The 18,960-nt window shown below is 36.2% G+C and overlaps 1 protein-coding gene across 3 annotated transcripts in view; it reads right to left on the minus strand.

The window, feature by feature from the left end:
• Drgx (Dorsal root ganglia homeobox) overlaps positions 1-18,960 on the minus strand; it is a 78,166-nt gene that overhangs the window by 8,913 nt on the left and 50,293 nt on the right. For all 3 annotated transcript variants that reach the window (XM_031980372.2, XM_031980371.2, XM_031980373.2), the window contains exons 3-5: positions 11,951-12,156; positions 1,887-2,052; positions 542-755 (exon numbers count right to left, since the gene is read on the minus strand). In XM_031980372.2, the coding sequence (XP_031836232.1) occupies positions 542-755; positions 1,887-2,052; positions 11,951-12,156 (586 nt within the window). The remainder of the gene's footprint in view (positions 1-541; positions 756-1,886; positions 2,053-11,950; positions 12,157-18,960) is intronic.

The raw sequence follows: 18,960 nt of genomic DNA on the forward strand, positions 1-18,960 counted from the left end.
CCAGCATTATCCAACCAGTACATCCCACCCCTCGCAACGAACGTATCCATTCCTCTAGCCCCGGTCGTAAACTCGAACGGTCATCCTTAAATCCGCAACTCCCGCTCGATCCTCGCGGTGCGACCCCGCTGCTCGCTGGCGGAGCGAGAGGGGCCCGATAGCGATTTAACGAGGCGACGATTATCGCGATTATACGAGTGGCAACGACTGCCGCCGGTACACGAACTGGAACGCCGCAGGAGGGTGGTGGTTGGGGCAGGGGGTGGCGTAGAGGAAGAGACTGTGAGGGGGGCCAGAGACGGTGAAAGAGGGTCGGGAACCGGAGGAAGCTACGAGGAGTGGTTTAATGGCGCGTATCAAGCATCCGGCCGACGTGTTCAGCGGTGCTTGCACCCGTGGAATCGCGAGTGACTTTAGATGGCCGTCAACGGTGCGCTGGTTGCGAGAGGACCACCGGGTGGCCGGGGCGGAGGAGGGCGACGGGAAGGGGGAAGGAAGATATTTCCTAAAGACGTAAATACAAACGAAGCTAAAAGCTCACCTCTCGGCGGGTGGGCCGAGGCCCCCCACGGTGCTAGGTGGCGGCGGTGGCGCCCTTATGGGGGTTGGCGGTGGCGTCGAGACGCCACCCAGGGACGGCTGACTTTGCTGGGGCCGCGGACTGACCGAGGCGGAAGTCGTGCTGGGGCTCCTCGATCCCCCGGCTCCATCTGGAACGGCGTCCTCCGCGTCGGGGGCGTTGCTGTTCGTTGTACCTTTTTTGGGGCAAGAAGAGGATGCTTGACGTCAATAAAAAGTCTCCGTGGGTAGTTCTGTTCGGTATGTATATTCGGTTTGTTATTTTGTGGTCCCTTTTGTAGTTCAATTAGGAATATTATGTAATGAACCCTTTGCCTTGTAATAACGTGCCAGACACGTGTTGACAATTTCAAACCGAATTCGATAAATTTAAGTGTTATTAATTTCTGATATAATTTATGTATTACTTGTTTATTGTTAAACTGTAACTGTATAGGGTAAATGTAGATACGAAATATGTATAAAACTTGTTTCTTTTTCTACTAATTATTAACAACGAAGTTGTTTTATTAAGCACGGCTGAGAAGTAAATTATAAGGCAAGGGGTTAATGGTTGAAAATTAATGGATTGCTTCGATAGAAATTCTTCGTGAACTTTTCGATTATTACATAGATTTAATGTTGTAATCTGAATTCTGATTCAGCTATGAATAAGACTGTGCGCTTGTAGTTTGATAAACTTCGTAAGCGATTACGAAAGGGTTTATAACTGGAGATTCGGAGTTTGTCTTGGAATTTATTTTATACTATATGTATATATTGATTATTTTAAATTTGAAATTGAAATACTTTGAACAGTTCTAATTTTATTTTATTTTGTTTCATTTGAGATTTCCTTTTCGAGAAAGTCAAAACTAACCCTTTCATTATGGCTGAACTAGCTGGGGGTTTGTGTGAGAGTACGAGTAGCTGCGCAGTGCGAATTAATGATATTATTATAATGTATTTCATCGTTTCTACGTTAGTGTAGTAGAGTAAAGTAGCACTTAAACAAGTTATAATATTTTTAATTATTTCCATAGAAAGTATATTTGCAAGAATAGAGCTACTGTAATATATTTTTTTAAATATTTGGATATCTGTTTGCAAAACAATATATTTTCCAATGAAAACGATCTTGTGGAAGCTGTTTTAATAATCCGTTCATTTTAGGGAGTTCGTATTTTAGTACGAAATGAGATAAAGAAGGTTTAGATCGTATTGAGGAACATGTATAAATTATAACAGACTTTATTTCGTTTGTAACGTAATTACATACTAGCCATTATTAAAATATTATTCTATTTTTATGTGTTTTAAACTCGTACCTTCAGGATCATGACCTGTGGGACTTGGACCTGCCGATGAAGACGATGGTGGTGCCAGTCCTGTCGTTTCTAATGTGCCACCCCCTCCACCACCCTCCCTCTTCCTCTGCTCCTCTTTCAAACGTTCGAATTTTCGCCACTTTGCCCTGCGATTTTGAAACCATACCTAAAAACATAGAGTGTTATCATTAATTAACGATAGGTGTAACAGAGGAAAGTTTACAAAAAATAGTTATATAAATTGTTATTAAGCTTCGTTCGATATATCCAGCCTTAAATCATGAGTCTGTATTAATACACAAAGTTTGCTGCAATATTCCTTCATATAAAATTTTGTTTTTATGTCTACTACATCTATTCGACACAGCATTTCTAATATGTCTGACAATTGCTCAATATTTCTACTTGTTGCGTATTTCGAGTACTAATTTCTGTAGTATTCAAGAAAGATAAAATAAAGGACGTATTGCCATATAGAAACGAGAAGACATAGACAAATACTTATAATTTTTTCCCGTCATAATCAGTTGATAGAAAGTATTGTACTGAATGTTATTACAATAATAAATGAATAAAAGTTACTAATTCAATTTCAGAACATATTAAGCTTCTTATACGATGAGCCACTCATTATCCAGATCTACCAACTCCACGTTTTCAATCTTTTTAATTTTATCATTAAGAGACTTGATTGACCTTTAATCTTTTATATTTAGAATACATTTTCTTATTATCTGATTTACTAGCTGGAAATAACAAAAATTCTTTTGGCCATGCAAACAATGAAACAATAATAAATATTACTTCATGATCATACTAGTGTATTCATTTTATATGTTTATTAGATTAAAGCTGCACCCATTATAATAAAATATACTCTATATATTTATTTGGTTTTCAATTTAAAGACAAATTTCAAAAACCAATCTATACTGTTACATCACTTTTCTCTACTTTTTGTTCCGTGGAGTTAACCGATTTGGCCGATGAGTGACTCATATTACACGACAGATCCATAAAACACATTTTATTCCGGCTGTTACTAACGAACGAATAAAAAAGAAGCGTTAATTCATCGCACGAGGACAGTTTGTCCTAATCAGCTCGCGATGTCAGCGACGAAGATATAAGGGAGCCGTGGAGAAGACGACGTGCGAAGGAGAAGAAAAAAAAAGGTAACCGAGTGTAAGATGGGGAACGTTGCGCTGAAGGCGGCACTTAAGCTGTTTTAACTACACCTGCTTCTCGTGCGCGGATATGGTAGGATAATTGCGTGTAGGGGGTGGCATTCATAGCTGGTCAGAGGGGCGGCCTCTTGCAGACGTACATGTTCAACGAGCCGACAGCAACCGCGGCGGCCGAGTGTTCCTTAAAAAGCTCGAGTTCTGCTAACGAGGCTAACTTGACATAATACCAACTGAAATAGACTTTATTATACCTAGCAGCCCGGTGTGTCTATGCAAGAATCTTCAGCCTGACGACCTAACGCACTGCCGCTTTCCCTGCTTACATGGGGATGATTCTTGCTTTGGTCTAACTCTAATCTTTAAGAGGCCGAGATGTTTTTGCTTGCATATTTTAGGTGTTGATCTTGTAGCACGTTTTCTTTGGTCAATTGGCTGAGAATTACGGATTGAAAAGATACTGAATGTATATACAGGGTAGTCCAAGGAGCTTGATCAGCTTAGATTATTCTGCTACCAGCGGTTCGATAAGAAATTTTGTTAGCTAAAATATCATACTTCGAGGAGAGCTTTAAGATGATTTTACCAAATTTTTTCTCAACCCTTTTTTTCCAGAATTATCAAGGTCACCTTCAGTTTTTTAGAGGTAAACCTACAATGTTTTTTACAGTTATCTTTCGGCGGATACTGAGACGAGTTCGATAAGCATCGTAATAAATATTTTTTTTCTGAATTTGAAAAAACTGAAGAAAACTATTAGTTGGAAGAGTTTTGCAAGATATTTAAAGATTATTAAAAAGACATACCAAGCCACACTGTTGTACACTTTCTAGAGCTGTTGATAGATTGGTATTAGTCATTATTGACTTGATTCCTCGCGTGTTGCAAACATTTCGTTCTGTACGTCGGGACACAGTTAATGTTATCGAACGTGAAGTGTTAGTAAGGTTTCGTGATCTGCGCGTACTGTTTATCATATTCTAAATGAAATGATTAATTAGATTGTTTCATATTCAGTAAGAGACTTACGATAAATTATTACAAAAATTCGAAGTTTTCTTTTCAAATCTTGCCGTTTGTTTACATGTCAATACCCTTCCTCAATTTCAAGCTGGTAAAATTCCATTTTCCATCGTGTTAAAGTATTTAAGAATTTCCATTCCACCTCAGGAATCCTAACATATTCCATTACGTTTATGAATCGAAACATAAGTAAATAAATTATGGGAATGACTTTTAACAGAATCAACAATACCAATACAGATTTTACAATTTTACGTAGACTTTGTCCATTTTCTTAATAAATAATCTATTTAAAAAGAGAAACTTAAAAGTTTCTCTTTAATTCTGTCGAGTTAAACGAATCAAACCGAGAAATCTAGAATCACTTAATCAAAGGCAGAAGCGGGTTCGTTAACGGATTGAAATCGATAATAAAATGAACGTAGCTGCACGAAATCGATTACTGGAGCGCAAACAAATTCTCCCGCGGAGGGTAAAACGCGTTACGGAACAAGTCGCAGGAATGATTATCTTCCAACGAGCAGGAGGAAAAGTTTCACTGCGGGAAGCTTGGAAAATGGTTTAATAAAATAAATACGATGAGCTTCGCGGTGGCTCCGAATTCGAGCTCCGGAGAAAAGGAGGGCGGAGGTTGACGAGGAGAGATATAATAATATTCTCGGGGCTGCGGGGGCGAGTAATAGCTGAGAACAAAGCCGCGGCTCCATCGGGACCGTTGTTCCTTCTCCTCCCTTCGTTTCCTTCGTGTCCTCTCCCCTCTTCCCCTTCGTCTCTCGCCATTTTTTCCTCTGCCCAATTCGAATTTAATCCGAAAGACGACGGTAATGGCGCTACCCACCCTCTTCAAATGAGATAAATGCATTTAATCTCTCGACACTTGTTACGTAAATCTATGATGGATGCTGAATACTCAGTGGTAGCTGTCTCTGTTTTCTTTTTTTATATTTCCAGGGTTAATAAAATTGCACAGGAATTTTCAGTGAGGGTGGAAAGAACGAGGATAGCGAAAAATATGGGATTATGTAGCTTGTATTTTTAAAAAGAAGGGAGGATTTACCTCGTAAATGTTTTTACGAATATTGGCTTGACAGTCGATGCATTAAATAATTCAACTAAGTGTGGGGATTGTGAATGGGAATGGATGCAAATTATAATTATGTAAAGTGTGATTGTAAAATGTGAGTGATTGTAATGGGAGATATAAAATAAGAATTGAGGGGTGAGTAAACGTTTTTGAATAAGTGGAAAATATGTGATGAAAGAGTTCGCTGCGAAAAATGGATATTAAATAAAACTACTTGAAATTCATATTTTATGGTTTATAAGTTTGTCAATTGTGATCAAGTAGGGGAAAGTGGGGCAGAATGGGGTATAGTGTATTTGTGAACAAGGTTAGATTGCTTCTTTGAACTTTAAAGAATAAGAAAATGACGATTCTCTTTGGAAAAAATTGTTTCGTTCATAAGAAAATAAAATTTACTGCAGGTCCGCAAAAAACCGGTTTTGCCTTATAGGGGTGGGTAAGACTGGGTATCTTATAAAAGATATATAAAATATAATGTAACCATAACATTTTTGTGTCCATATATTAAGAAATAACGAAAAAGTTATTTTCAACAATTTTAACAAATACGAAGCTATTTTAATTGAGTTCAACTTATAGAAATTTATATTAAGGACTTAGGAACTTTGGTTGTATTTATAAACAATTTTAACTATCTTAACTATAAATTATGTTAGTCTTAGTTACCAATTAAATAAAAATCGTCGTTTTTGTTGCTAAAATACTCAGTTTTGCTGTACGACGCAAAAATGAGAATCCGGTTTTGCCCTAAATATTAAATATTTCTACTTCAGTACATAATAGAAAAGTGAAAAAACGGAGAAATACCCTCTGAAAACTATAGAATGCAAATAGTATTTTTTTGAATGGATTCTTCAGTGCCAAGATATAAAAAAAAACCGTCACAAAACAACTACTTCACCTCTGGGATGCTGAAACTTTTCGGTTTGAAATTTTTAACTTCGTCTGCATGGAATAATAGGATGGCCTATGTTCTAGGATTCATTTTATAATGTCTTGAGAGTCACACAAATGTCGCAGAATGTTTTGGCTGTACTTTGCAGTTCTTATTTTATAAAAAAATAATGGTACTCGGTTTAACTGCAGGTTCAAAAATTATACAAACATTTCCATTTATTTCATAAAATTGTTTCTGTCGATTATAAAATAATAGAAATGAGATAAAAGTATTTTATATTTGGAAAATTATTGTGTATTTTTAGAAACCATATATATTAATTTTAAATAGTAGATTTACTTATTTGTTTGTGTGAATTCTTTTCTGAATGCGTTATCATCTTTACCAATTACATGCAAAACTCTTGACAAAGCCTCTTATCTCTTCATCATGTTTACGTTGAAAGAATTAAAAGGAATATTTTTTCGAGAAATTTTTTAAGCGCATTACGACGATACATAATCTAATGGCAAAGGGCATTGTTATTCTTCGCGTATGAGCGTTCTCACACCTTCGCATTCCCACCCTGTATCTCTTCTTCGACTTTCATTTTTTAATCTACCCTTTTCCCATTATACTTAATCCATCACATACACATAGCTCGATAATGGCGTTGTTATACTCCATCTCAAGGTAAATACTTAATCTTTTGACACTTGCTACGCAAATCTGCTTTTAATTAATAATGGATAAAGCTCCCCACAGTACAAGTCGCTCCGATGAAATTAATGTAACTTCGTTTTCAGGTATTGTTATCGGATAATAATGTGGATCTATCGTATATGAATATTATTCAATTTATTACTTACAACTGTATGTTGTATTTTACTTTTTCGTATAATATAAATCTAAGGACAACACTTTATATGCATTTCTTTTGAATTAACACCTTTACAATTGACTAACTAAATTTTTCAAAATTCTTTTATAAATTCTTTGATTATCAAAGAATGCGGTGAATAAGAAGTATAATCATTGAAAGCATTGACCATTAATTTCGCTCATCCGAAAGTTCGGTCATTGTAAACTTCGGTCTTGGAGAATTTGCATTCGTGAGAGACTCTATCATTTGAAAATTCGGTTATTGAAAACATTGGTTATCAAACTTCTGTTACCTCAAACTTAGATCATCCCAAAACTTGGCTATTCCAAACCTTGGTAATTTTAAATATAAGTCATCTCAAGTCTCAGTCATTCCAAATGTTTACAATCTCAAACTTCTATACTCTCAAACCCTGATCATCTGAAACTTCTATACTCTCCAACTCCAGTCATTCCAAACTTCCGACCTCTCAAACGTTATTCGCCCCAAACCTCGTCCACCTTAAACCTCATTCACCCCAAACCTCGACCACTTCAAACCTCACTCATTCGGGACTCCGCTCATCCCAAATCAACATAAGGAGACATCCTCATCCCTCAGAGCTAGGTACGTATGTACCCACTCGTTGCTCCATAATTCGCATAACACACTTTGAAATTCAAACGGGAGCATCCGAGCACGCGACTACCGCGTCCACCGGCGGTGTCAGACATCAACGTCGGCGTCGGCGTCAGTGTCGGTCCCCGCGACACGCGCATGTCCGCCCGTGCATAGTTTCCGCCGGTGTGCGGCAATTACGCCGCACACCGCGCAGAGAGGCGGCCGGAACAAATGTCAGCCGTGCGCGCTAGTCAGCGGCAAGAGAGGACCTGCCTCGACGATCCGCCTGGCGATGGTCCACCCCCGCGCTTCTCCCCCCTCCGCCCGGCAACCCCCGTTCACCCCGCACGAGGCTCTAATTGGAGTAGGAGAAGAGGACCGGGGCACTGCATAAACGCGCCTATTTGTCCATTATTTCAGATTCCCTTTGTCTTCCCTAATGAAACAATGAGTCTGCGCCGTAATTGCGTCATAGCCGTCCCTGTCCCTACCTTCCTCCTCCTACCATTGTGTACACCGGTGCCTAGCATGGCCTTCTCGTCTTATAATCCGGACAATGCAGCGGGATAATACACCGTGTACCCCCCTCCGACTGGACGCGACGCTGAAGGATTCTTCGCCAGACCGTTTTTCCATTGTTCCCCCTTTCTTTTCGCTTTCTCGCGTTTCCGTTGCCCCATTTGCCGAGCCCTTTGCGAGTTTATCCGAGTGATTTGATCGTTTGTTTTACCGAGCTTGTTGCGTTAGCTACTTAACAAGATGGATTTTTCAAAAATTTTCCATTATTATTTTAGTTGTTCGTGAGTTTGAAGTTGGTCTTTTTAAACTTTTTCGGTCGAATGTCACTGTAATGACGTCTTCGGGCTATCGTGTAGAATCGATAGCTGCGAATGAATAATTTAATTATTCAAATAACGTGTGACTGATACGTGGTTTCTTTCTGATATTTATTTATGGATTAAAATTATCTAATAATTTTTTATGGAAAGACTTTTTGAAGGTTTGAGAAATTCTCGTTTGTAAAGGGTTAACTTATTCTTATTTGATTGTGGAGAGAAAGTTGATACCATTTGATATTTTAAAAAAGAACGTTTTCATGCGTGAATACAAAACAAAATTTGTACTTATTTTAATTGAGATTTACTTGTGTAGTTGAACATTGTTCTTTGTAGAAGAGCAGAAGCAGTAAAGGATTGAAATAGTCTCAGAGTTTAAAAGGTCAACAATGCTGGTTTCCTCTTTACATTATTTTAGTATTTATACTGTGGAGAAGATACCCTGAATACGATTTTATGGAATACTTAAAATTGCAGAAATTGTAGGGGTTTCTTAGGCATTATTCGTTTTTAGCTTATAGTCTAGTACGTTAGTAACTAATCATTTCGTGCTATAATTAAAGTATTACATGCAGATTTCGAGAAGGGATTATATAAATACTAAGTTTTATAGATATTTTCAACTGCATTGATTAGTGTTCAGTGCAGTGTGTTAATTACAAGAATAAATTAATAAATAGCAAAATTTAATTTTTTAAATTTACATTTCTGTTTTGAAAATTCTTCACTTGGGCTACTGAGTTTCATTTCTATTTGGAATTCAGTTGCAATTAAAAATTGAATAGAAAGAAGAGCATTTTTAGATCTATTTTATGAGAAACAAGGTTCAACTTATGGCCGATATAGATATAGTTATAATAATATTAACAGACATTGATGTAGTTTGTTTTCAAAGTTCTTCTATAAACTCATTAATTTGGCGTTTTGAAACTTCCCAATTAATATTAATTGCTATTCCAGTGATCGTTTAATCAACGAGGCGAAATATGAAAACGTATAATCCTTCAGAATTATTCCTCCTTTATCGTTGCGCGATGCCCTCTCACCAAATTGCGATCTCCAGTTTGTTATTTATTAATCCCTCATCAGATTAAATTCGGCAGTTAAAGTCTATCATCTTTGTTCCCTATTATCCCGTGAATCCCCTATAGAATAAAAATTGATTGGTAATAAATATTTTTTTCAGCACACTTTTTATATTCTTCCTCTAAATTTATGAACATAAATACGATAATGTTTATTACATAAACATGATAAAAAACTGTAATTACTCTATAATATAACTATATAAAATAAACTATAAAACTCTAAATAACATAAATACAGTTGTTAGAAATATTTAAGATAAAATTTATAAAACAATTCGTAAACCATTTTGCCAAAGTCAACTGAAGAAAAAGTTAATTCAGTAATTATTATAAACAAAAGTGTAATGCAACGGCTTTATCAAATAAACTGAATCAACAAATTTATTAATTTCTTTTAAATCGGTAGTTCCCTCTTATTACACAGTCGTAAAGTTACAAATAATAGAAAATATAATAATTATTTTCAAAATTGTTTATTCTATATTTATATAATTATTTTTAAATGTATATTTAAAAAATTCCTCCAGTTCATTAACCCCTTGCCCTATAACACCGTGTCAGACTCATGATGAAAATTTTCAATTGAATCTGATAAATCTAAATGTTATTTACTTGTCTTGAATATAAATTAAACATTTCTTTTCTATTATCAATGATTGGTCTCTGGTGAAACATAGACATAGACTAAGCATCAAATTCTCTTCTTTTTCGAAGAAATTATTAATGATAAAGTATCGTTATCAAATATAATTGTGAAAGAAATCACAGGGCATGCGGTTATGGTTAATAATAATCAACTTTCGAAATTCTACTGTCCGTTTACAAATTATAGATAGATAAATAGGTCATTAAGGATGATCCTGTTTATCAGCGAAAAATGATCCTGGACATGATTCTGTCCGTATTTGTTTTCACAAAGGGATGAGAATTAAAAATCTGACATCGGCGATCGGATATCCTGCAGATGTTTCAACAGGATTTCAGAAGGGAATCGCTATTACTGCAGGGATTCTCTGCAGCACGAATTACGCCGGTGCGAGTAAATATGGCTGGGAGGACGTAGCCAAGAGTACAAAGTAATCCCGGAGATTACCGGCTTATTCTGTCAGAAGATTATGTCAGGTCGAGGGTGTCAGCAGCTTCCTCGGGCATTGGCTGCACCCCAAAACTACTCTCTGCCTCGTGCTCTCGCACTTATGACGACGATCCACCGACCTGTATCAACCGGATTGACCGCCGAAATCATTTGTTTTCCCCTGGCTTAATGAAATAATGTTTAAATTGACAAATTTTAATTGTTTAATTTACTTTTCGTCATTTTCATTAAATTCTTTATAACTTCTTGTGAAATGTTTGTGAAATTGTTTTTAGTTATTTTATGCTTTCTGAATTTGTGTGTGATTTCAATATGACAAAATTATTTTTTACATATCTAATAAAATAATGTTTAAATTGACAGATTTCTAACTTTTAGTTAATTTCTTTTCATAGTTTTTCTGTTTTGTAGATTTTGTTTAGAATATTATTTTATATTTTAATGTATACACTTATAAAAAGATATAATTCAATAATTCCTTTAAAATCATTGATTTAGTTTACGAAATCTAAGTTTAAATTAAAACTTTTAAAGGTTGAGAGGTTCACAATTAGGTTACAGAAATTGCACACAAGTTCAACTTTCAAATGATTAAGCAATAACTTGATTTTTTTTATTCGAACGTTATGTTTTTGAATGCAGAAATATTAATAATATACATACTGTACAAAACAGACTCCAAACATTGAAGGTATTAATTACGGTTTTGTCGGAATAACGTGAAAATTTTGTGTCCCATTTTTTTAACTATGGCGTAGCAGGCCAAAAATTCTGAAAAAATTGAGAATAACTACCACACGTTACTACTGTAAAAATGAAAGAGCTATCGCTCAAAAGCTTTAGTACAAAATTCACATTTTTCAATACTTTGGGGTTGTTTTCATTTTCCACGCTAAGCATTTGCAACGAAAGAATCTCCAAAAATTCTCTGGCATGCATAGCTATGCCAGAAATATTTCAGAATGTTTTTAGAAAATTTAGGTACCATTAAATGGGAAAAACAAGACAAAAACTAATAATTCGAATTTACCCTGTAACTACCCTTGTAATTAAGATGGAGGGTTGAAAATTGGTGTACTCTGCTTTTTATGCATAATCTACCGAAGGAAACGTTTACGAGTAAAATTGGGCTAAGAGCACTTTTGCCACCCCTTATTCTATTACACTCTTTAAAATCAATTAAATTTTTCTTTTTCGCCAAAACGATCTTTTATCTTCGAATAATTTACTGTAATTATCGGCCATTATTTGTTTCCACGGTGTGCAGCGAAAATTCTAATTAAACATTCTTTCACTCAATTAACCAATTTATGCTCGAGTCAGTGCGAGCTACTCAAGTCTATCTTCGGTGTCACGTTTCGGGTCTCATATTTATTTACGCTGGAACACTAACCTGAACTCTGGCCTCCGTGAGGTGAATCTTCATCGCCAGCTCTTCCCTCGTGAAGACATCCGGATAGTGTGTCTGCGTAAACGCCGCCTCCAGTTCGTCGAGTTGTTGTTGACTGAACGTGGTTCTGTTTCTCCTCTGCTTTCGCCTCCCGAAGGAATCTTCGCCGACACCGTGCAAAGCTGGATGGTACGGAGAATAACTTGTGTCTAAAACAAGATTGTATACTCCAGTTGGAACACCTTTCACAAATGACTGGGACTTTTGAATGGTCCAAGTACATCGTGAACTTAAGTATTCTAATCGATAGTCAGTTATACAATTAGCCTAATGTGCTGATTCTTGTTTGTAGTTGTATTAACGTTGCGAGTTACGTGGATTTTTAACCCTTTGTCGTATAATATTGAGTAAGTAGTGCTTTTTGTTTAAGAATATTTAACTTTCGGTATAAATCTGTTACTAATTTACGTATAGAAGATAATGTAACGTGAAACTTGTGAATTTTAATCATGGGATATGAATGAATAATTCATCTGAAATTCAGAAACACTTTATTACAAAACGAAAATAATCTATAGCTTGGAGATTAGAAATTATCGGCGAAGAAATTTTCGTAAGAAATTAAGTCAAGTACAAATTTATGAATGTTTCATTTTCAAGTTTCAATGCTCGAAACGATAGAGAAGAAACTTACTAATTATATTCAAAATAATAAAGATATTTAAAGGAGAAATCGATTAGGTTCAAATATAAATCTGTGAATGTACCTTCTTCCAATTTCAATATACGAAACACAAAAAAATTTAAAGAAGAAATCGATTATGTTCAAATATAAATTGGCAAATGATTCGTTTTCAGGTTTCAATACATCAAACATATTACACGGATGATTAAAAGTCGGAACGCGGTTAATTTAAATTTAAACAAAAACGGCCGTGTCGTCTCACGGTTGATCGAAGCGCGCGCAGACAAAAGGATCAAGGGGGATGAAGGGAAACGTCGGTATTGGCCGCGCGTAGATTCACAATCCGGCGAACGGGCGGAGTGGGGGTGGTCGGGCGGAGGGGGGGAGGTGAACGTTACGAAACCCAGAGAACCGCTTATTAATGATGCAAAGCAATCAGCGCAATTAATTACCGCGGCGCTAAGCCGAGGCTTAGCGAAAAACACAAATTAATTTCCTAAGCTCATAAAAATTCATGCGGCTCGTTTGGCGGGCGAACAACAGGCCGGGTCCGTCGAGTTCCGCTATCGACTGCGCTAGATTCACCGGTGGCTGTGTGCACCCGATGCGTTCTCCTGCAGAATCGCGTTGGATTACGAATTTTCAACCATGTTATTCCTGCAGAGACAGGGGAAATAGTTTTCCATCGCTAACCTGTGCGTACACTCTTCCGCGAAACATCGTTTGAACACCTGCGTTTGCCCATGTTAAATAACTAATTAAATTGCTGCATAATTTCCGCGGGAAAATTCGTTCATATAAACAGTTCGTCGGTCAGTCATTCGATCCGTGTACAACTATTAGTGATGGTTTGTACTATTCATTGTAACTTTTAATTTTTATTGTAAAATAATATAAACGTTTTATTAAAGTGTTATTTGTATATTAAGATTATAACTGCCGAGCAGTTAAAATGACTTTTTAAAATTTCTCTGTAGAAACTCGAAAAATGCATGTATTCGGACTTTAATTGACTTTCAATTCAGTTTGTAAATTGCTACATCAATTTCTTTAATAATTTCTCGTAGAAATATCTTTTATCTTTTTAATAATTGCAAAAAGAGGAAACTAGGAATGGGTCATTTTGGCCCATCTGGTAGTTCTAATATTAAATTGGGAACTATAATGAGTATCTTAGAATTTGATTTTTGTAGAAATTCCAACAATAAAATATCAAATCTGATTACAAAAGGTCCATTGCCGGTCACATTACTGAAAAATTATGTTTCCAATAAAGGGTTAATTATTTATGCATTTGATAGTTTAAAAATATGGAAATACATAGGATAGTAACAGTTTACATATACTATTTTCAAATTTAAAATATTCTTAACAAAATCAGAGCAGAATTAAGTCGAAGAAGATTATAAATGATCAAGGCAGTTCTAACAAGGTGAAAACGTGATTGGGTCAAGAAAGACCCGACGGACGTGACAGAGTCAAAATGGTGATATATCATCGAGTATCTAAAACTACATTAATTAATAATTACGGTTAGAAATAGTTTATTGTAATAAGAAAATAAGGAAGTACTCGACAGTGGTACTGATAATATTTATAATACAATAATAGCAACAAGAATGTTTATAATATAATATTCAAAATATTTATAATGCTTCATATAGATATGAATATATATTATGAATAATTATAAGTTTAATATGTTTTATCATACGGACAAATACAATTTCTTTTATTTTTGCATTACATTTGTAATTTTTCGGGTCGTTGTTTTGTTTATTTATAAATAAATAGTTACGAAAAACTTTTTATCCGATAGAAGATTAATTTCTCATTAATTGGCAACAAGTCTCCGACAACGGAAACGAACTTTCGTAACTAGCACGGAACAATTACACCGATGAGCAAACTCATATCGTGTCGCTGGCAATGGTTTCTCGCTCCTGCAAAATTGATACGACCGTATGCGAGGATTTTCGCTTGTTATATATACATACATACATATATTGTATATGTATGGCACTGCAATTAAATTTTCGCGATCGATGCGCTGTCCTCACGTTTAATGGCAGTCTTTTCATCGCGGAAAATATATTCGCCGAACATTTTCCGTAATTACCTCGATTTGTTTATTGATCGTTAATTTTAAATTTTTGACTTGTATTTTTCACGTAGGACGCTTTCGATGTTATTGCCCGCGTGCTACGGATTTATCGAATTTCGATAATGCTGGAATGAAATTTTCCAACGAAACTTCGCATTTCCCACTGTAGAAAATATTTTATACGTGGTAAAAAATCAATGTTTAATAGCGTTTTCATTTTACTCGTAATGCGATGAAACCTTTCACGAAGAAGTCCCTGTTTGTACCGCTTAATTTGTTAATTGTTTTTGTCTTTTGCTTTTATTTGGTTTCGGGGAAGACAATTAACTATAATTCATTATAATTTTCTATGCATCTTTTATAATCGTTAAATTTAAGGATTACGAATGAATTTATGCAATTTTTCTGTGGGAATTAATATGGTTAAATAACATGAGATTCTTATTTTGCGAGGATTAATTGCACGTGTTTACAATTTTATATTAATTAAAATAATATTCTTTATTTTACTTCAATATTTTCGATGCGAAAATACCAGTGGATGTGTACAATAATATGAGAGTTTTGAAAGTGCAATTAAAAAATTCTTTTAACGAAAATGCTTTTTCTGTTGCGTAAACCGATTCGTTTCATGATCTTGCGTATTAATATTCAAATATACAGAACTTTATTTAGAAAAATCTGCATAAAACGAATATCTCGAAATTAAGAAAATGGTAACACTGCCGCAAATGGACGAACTCACCGATTTTTATATAACTATCAAACGTTGTAAGAATTGCACAGTTTGAACAAACTGTTGTTTTTCCTTTGAAAAAACTGTTGCTGACATTTTGTTTCCGAAATGATGGGGGAAAACTTTTGTTACTGTTCCATTGAATTCCATATATCCGTGAGCGCATCCGTGAGACTACCACAAGCGTTTCTCGGATGTCACATAGATAGTTTTCTTTACAAAAGTTTTTACACAATCGCGACAGTTTTATATTTTGTTTCGTACATATAGAACTGAGTTTCACTCAGATAATAGAAATCTGTATGAGTTTTCTACGTTTTTTCCACGCTTTCATTTTAAAATTGGAAAACATCCATCTAGTCTCGATTTGATGGTTTTTTTATGAAAACTAGAATAGTTTGAGGTTTTTTAACCAGAACTAAAATTATTCTTCCATTTTGCAAATAAAAGAAGTAAATAAAGCTTCGACTAGAAGGATTTTTGGTTGCTATAAAATAAAAGTGTGGGCGTGGGAGCATCAATATACACTGCCTTCTTCCATCCTTGTACACCGATCAACTCATACCGATCTCTGTTATCTGATAAGGAAAAGGTATGGAACTCAGAAATTTAAAAAATTATGAAACTTTGTATATAAGTATAGTAAGTCAAACCTAATACAATGTCACTTCTTTGTGGCAAATTTTACTTTAAAGGGGTGAAAGCATCCCCAGAAATTTTTCTTTCCTATCATCTTGAAAATGATAAGGGATAGCCAGAAAAAGTTTACACAAAAAATACATTGTTCTTTCACTTTCACATTCTTTATAAAATTTTATTTGCAATTTTCAAATCAATCATTTTCAAGATTAAAATTTTGAAAAATTTTATTTTGCAACTTTATAGAATAAAAGAACAGTATATTTTTTTGAACTTCTTTTCACTATCTTTTACCGCTTTCAAGATAAACCATTGGAAGGACAAATTGTAATTTTTCTCAAGGGTTGGTTGCACCCTGTGAAAGAGAAATTCAGCACGAAAAGAATTGCAATGTATTAGACTTGATTTGCTCTACTTATACACAAAGTTTCATAATTTTTTGAATTTCCGGGTTCGTCACCTTTCCTTGTGGGTGAAATTCATTTCTACGTATATCTAAGTACAAGACAAGATATGAAACAACCTCGATTGACTGGAACTTCTGCAACTTTCGTCGAGGAGAGTACGTATCACCCGTAAAGATCAATGGCACATCGACGGGCTCACAGGTATATAAGTAGAATTCAATACAACAGTAGCGTAACTTTTTCGCGATTATCTCGGTTACTAAATATCAGCGACATTTTTCTCAAAGCAAACAATTATTCAAAATTCGCAGTTCTCATGACATTTGATACTTAAATAATAATCGGTGAAGGTATCTATTTGTTGCAGTATTACCCCATCTTTAATTATTCAACATGAACAACGGTGAATTAAAAAGAAATAGATGTTAAATATTTATTTCAAAACAATCCTCGAATAACATTTTATTCAAGTACATTTCGTGAAAATGGCATGAATGAAGGATGTAGCGCGCGAGTAGCGGTAGTTACAATGTATCGAGATCGGAGGACGACGAGCAGGTTTCGGTGCGCTCGCGACGAAACAAACAGACGAACGACGTCAACGTGAGGATAGAGAGAGTCAGTCGTGTTGGAACATTGGCAAGAAGAACACTTCGTACCTTTTAGCGTTTTTGTAAAGTTTCTTGGCTACATCTAGTGATTATACGTTACCCAGGGTGTCAGTTCAGTGCAATCCCGATCCTACATAAATACTAGATCAATCAATTCACTCATCCCCTAAGTATTCATTCAAACGTAATGCGACCAGTATTCAAACCCAAACAACATCACGATTCATAGATTGTATTCACGCTCAACTTATCAGAATTGTTGTACGATCAGCGCGGTGGGCGAGAACAATCGCAAACGAGATCAGAAAATCGCGAGCGGGTTGGTCGGAGGGCGAAGGATCGAGACCGGTTGGCCGGCTAAGTACGTTTGCTGGTGGCCGAAACTGAAATCCACTCAAGGATCTTAGATTAAACCGGGGTCCCGAAGTAAAGCCCGGCATCAGACAACTTGTGCAACTCGTCGTGAGTCGGTTTGATCCAATTTATTAGCGTGTTCGAGCCGCGCGGAGGAAAAAGGTCCACCCCCGCTGACTTTTACGCTCGCGCGCGCCTCCGCGCTTGGTCCTTTCCGCGACGAGACGTCGACAGCCAAGCTTTGTCTCCCTGCCATGGGAAAACAATGGGGGATTCATTTCTGGATTGTAAGAAAGGAGACAGCGAGGCTCACACGTGCCTCGTTGACGTGGTACGTGCGCCTTTAAAACACACTGTACTCATGCCTGTCCTGCCAGGATCGCTCTTCATTTGCCTCCGCTCTAGGACGCGTGCTTCGCGAACTGCATGGGGTGAGTTGACCTGAGCATTGAAGCTCCTTTTGAAGATCTGTAGAAATGTTTCTGTACAATGTGTATATTATTGTTAATCTGTTGATACTAACAGTACCGCGAATCGGTCAAATGGCCGATTTTAATCCTTTGCGCACGAAAATTTTTCATTAGAAATGTTCATTGCTTTCGAATGAAATACAGGTGATATTTTTAAATTGAACTGAAAGGGAAATCACAGCAACTTAGAACGACTTCCCTAGGCTGGCTATGTATTGTGGATGTAATTATATCATAGTTTGTCCGCTTAACAGTTATATCTATATATACATTTTTTATAAAGAAAAGTATTAGTTTTAGAGAAAAATGTCTTTTTAAGATTCTTCAAAGGTTAGGGGAGTAAGTTCAGTGAAAATTAAATTGAGCTGGAAATCAGAAACAATTGAAGGTAAATCACCCGAAAAATTCAACTTTTCATTATACCAAAATAATTCTAGTTCAAAGTTCATATCAACTAGAATTCAAATTGTTTAAACCTACGTCTTGCCCAAAGTAACAAAACTTGGTAGACCAAGGAACGTTCTCATCAAATATTGTCTCGGAATATTTTTTAATTTTACTATCCATCAATATAATAATTATCTAACATCGCAAAAAATTAACGTTACAGCCTTCCACCGGTAGAAAACACGGTTTCCCAGTTTTCCAACGACGTTAGGATTACTCGAGGATAGATCTTGTAGAAGGCTGCGTGGAAAAACTAGTCACAGAACGAAATCTAATGACACCCCAACCGTTACTAATGACACTAACAAGGTAGTTAGATGTTAGAGCGAACAGTCGGTGGGTTCGTAGCCGGACCGTGGGCCGAGTGAACCCACTTACCGACTTATCACGTAGTTACCTAATCTGTTTATCCCAACGGGGGGTGTAGGAGGACGACGCTGCGACCGGGGGAAGCTGCAAGGGTACATAGACGTCCCCGAGGACACCCCTTCTCCGCCCTCTTTTGCGCGAGATCATCTAGCAGGCGTCACTTCGACGCACATGTGCGCACTTACGTGTCG

This window comes from Nomia melanderi, chromosome 1, assembly GCF_051020985.1.
Source record: "Nomia melanderi isolate GNS246 chromosome 1, iyNomMela1, whole genome shotgun sequence".
NCBI classification, from domain to species: domain Eukaryota; kingdom Metazoa; phylum Arthropoda; class Insecta; order Hymenoptera; family Halictidae; genus Nomia; species Nomia melanderi.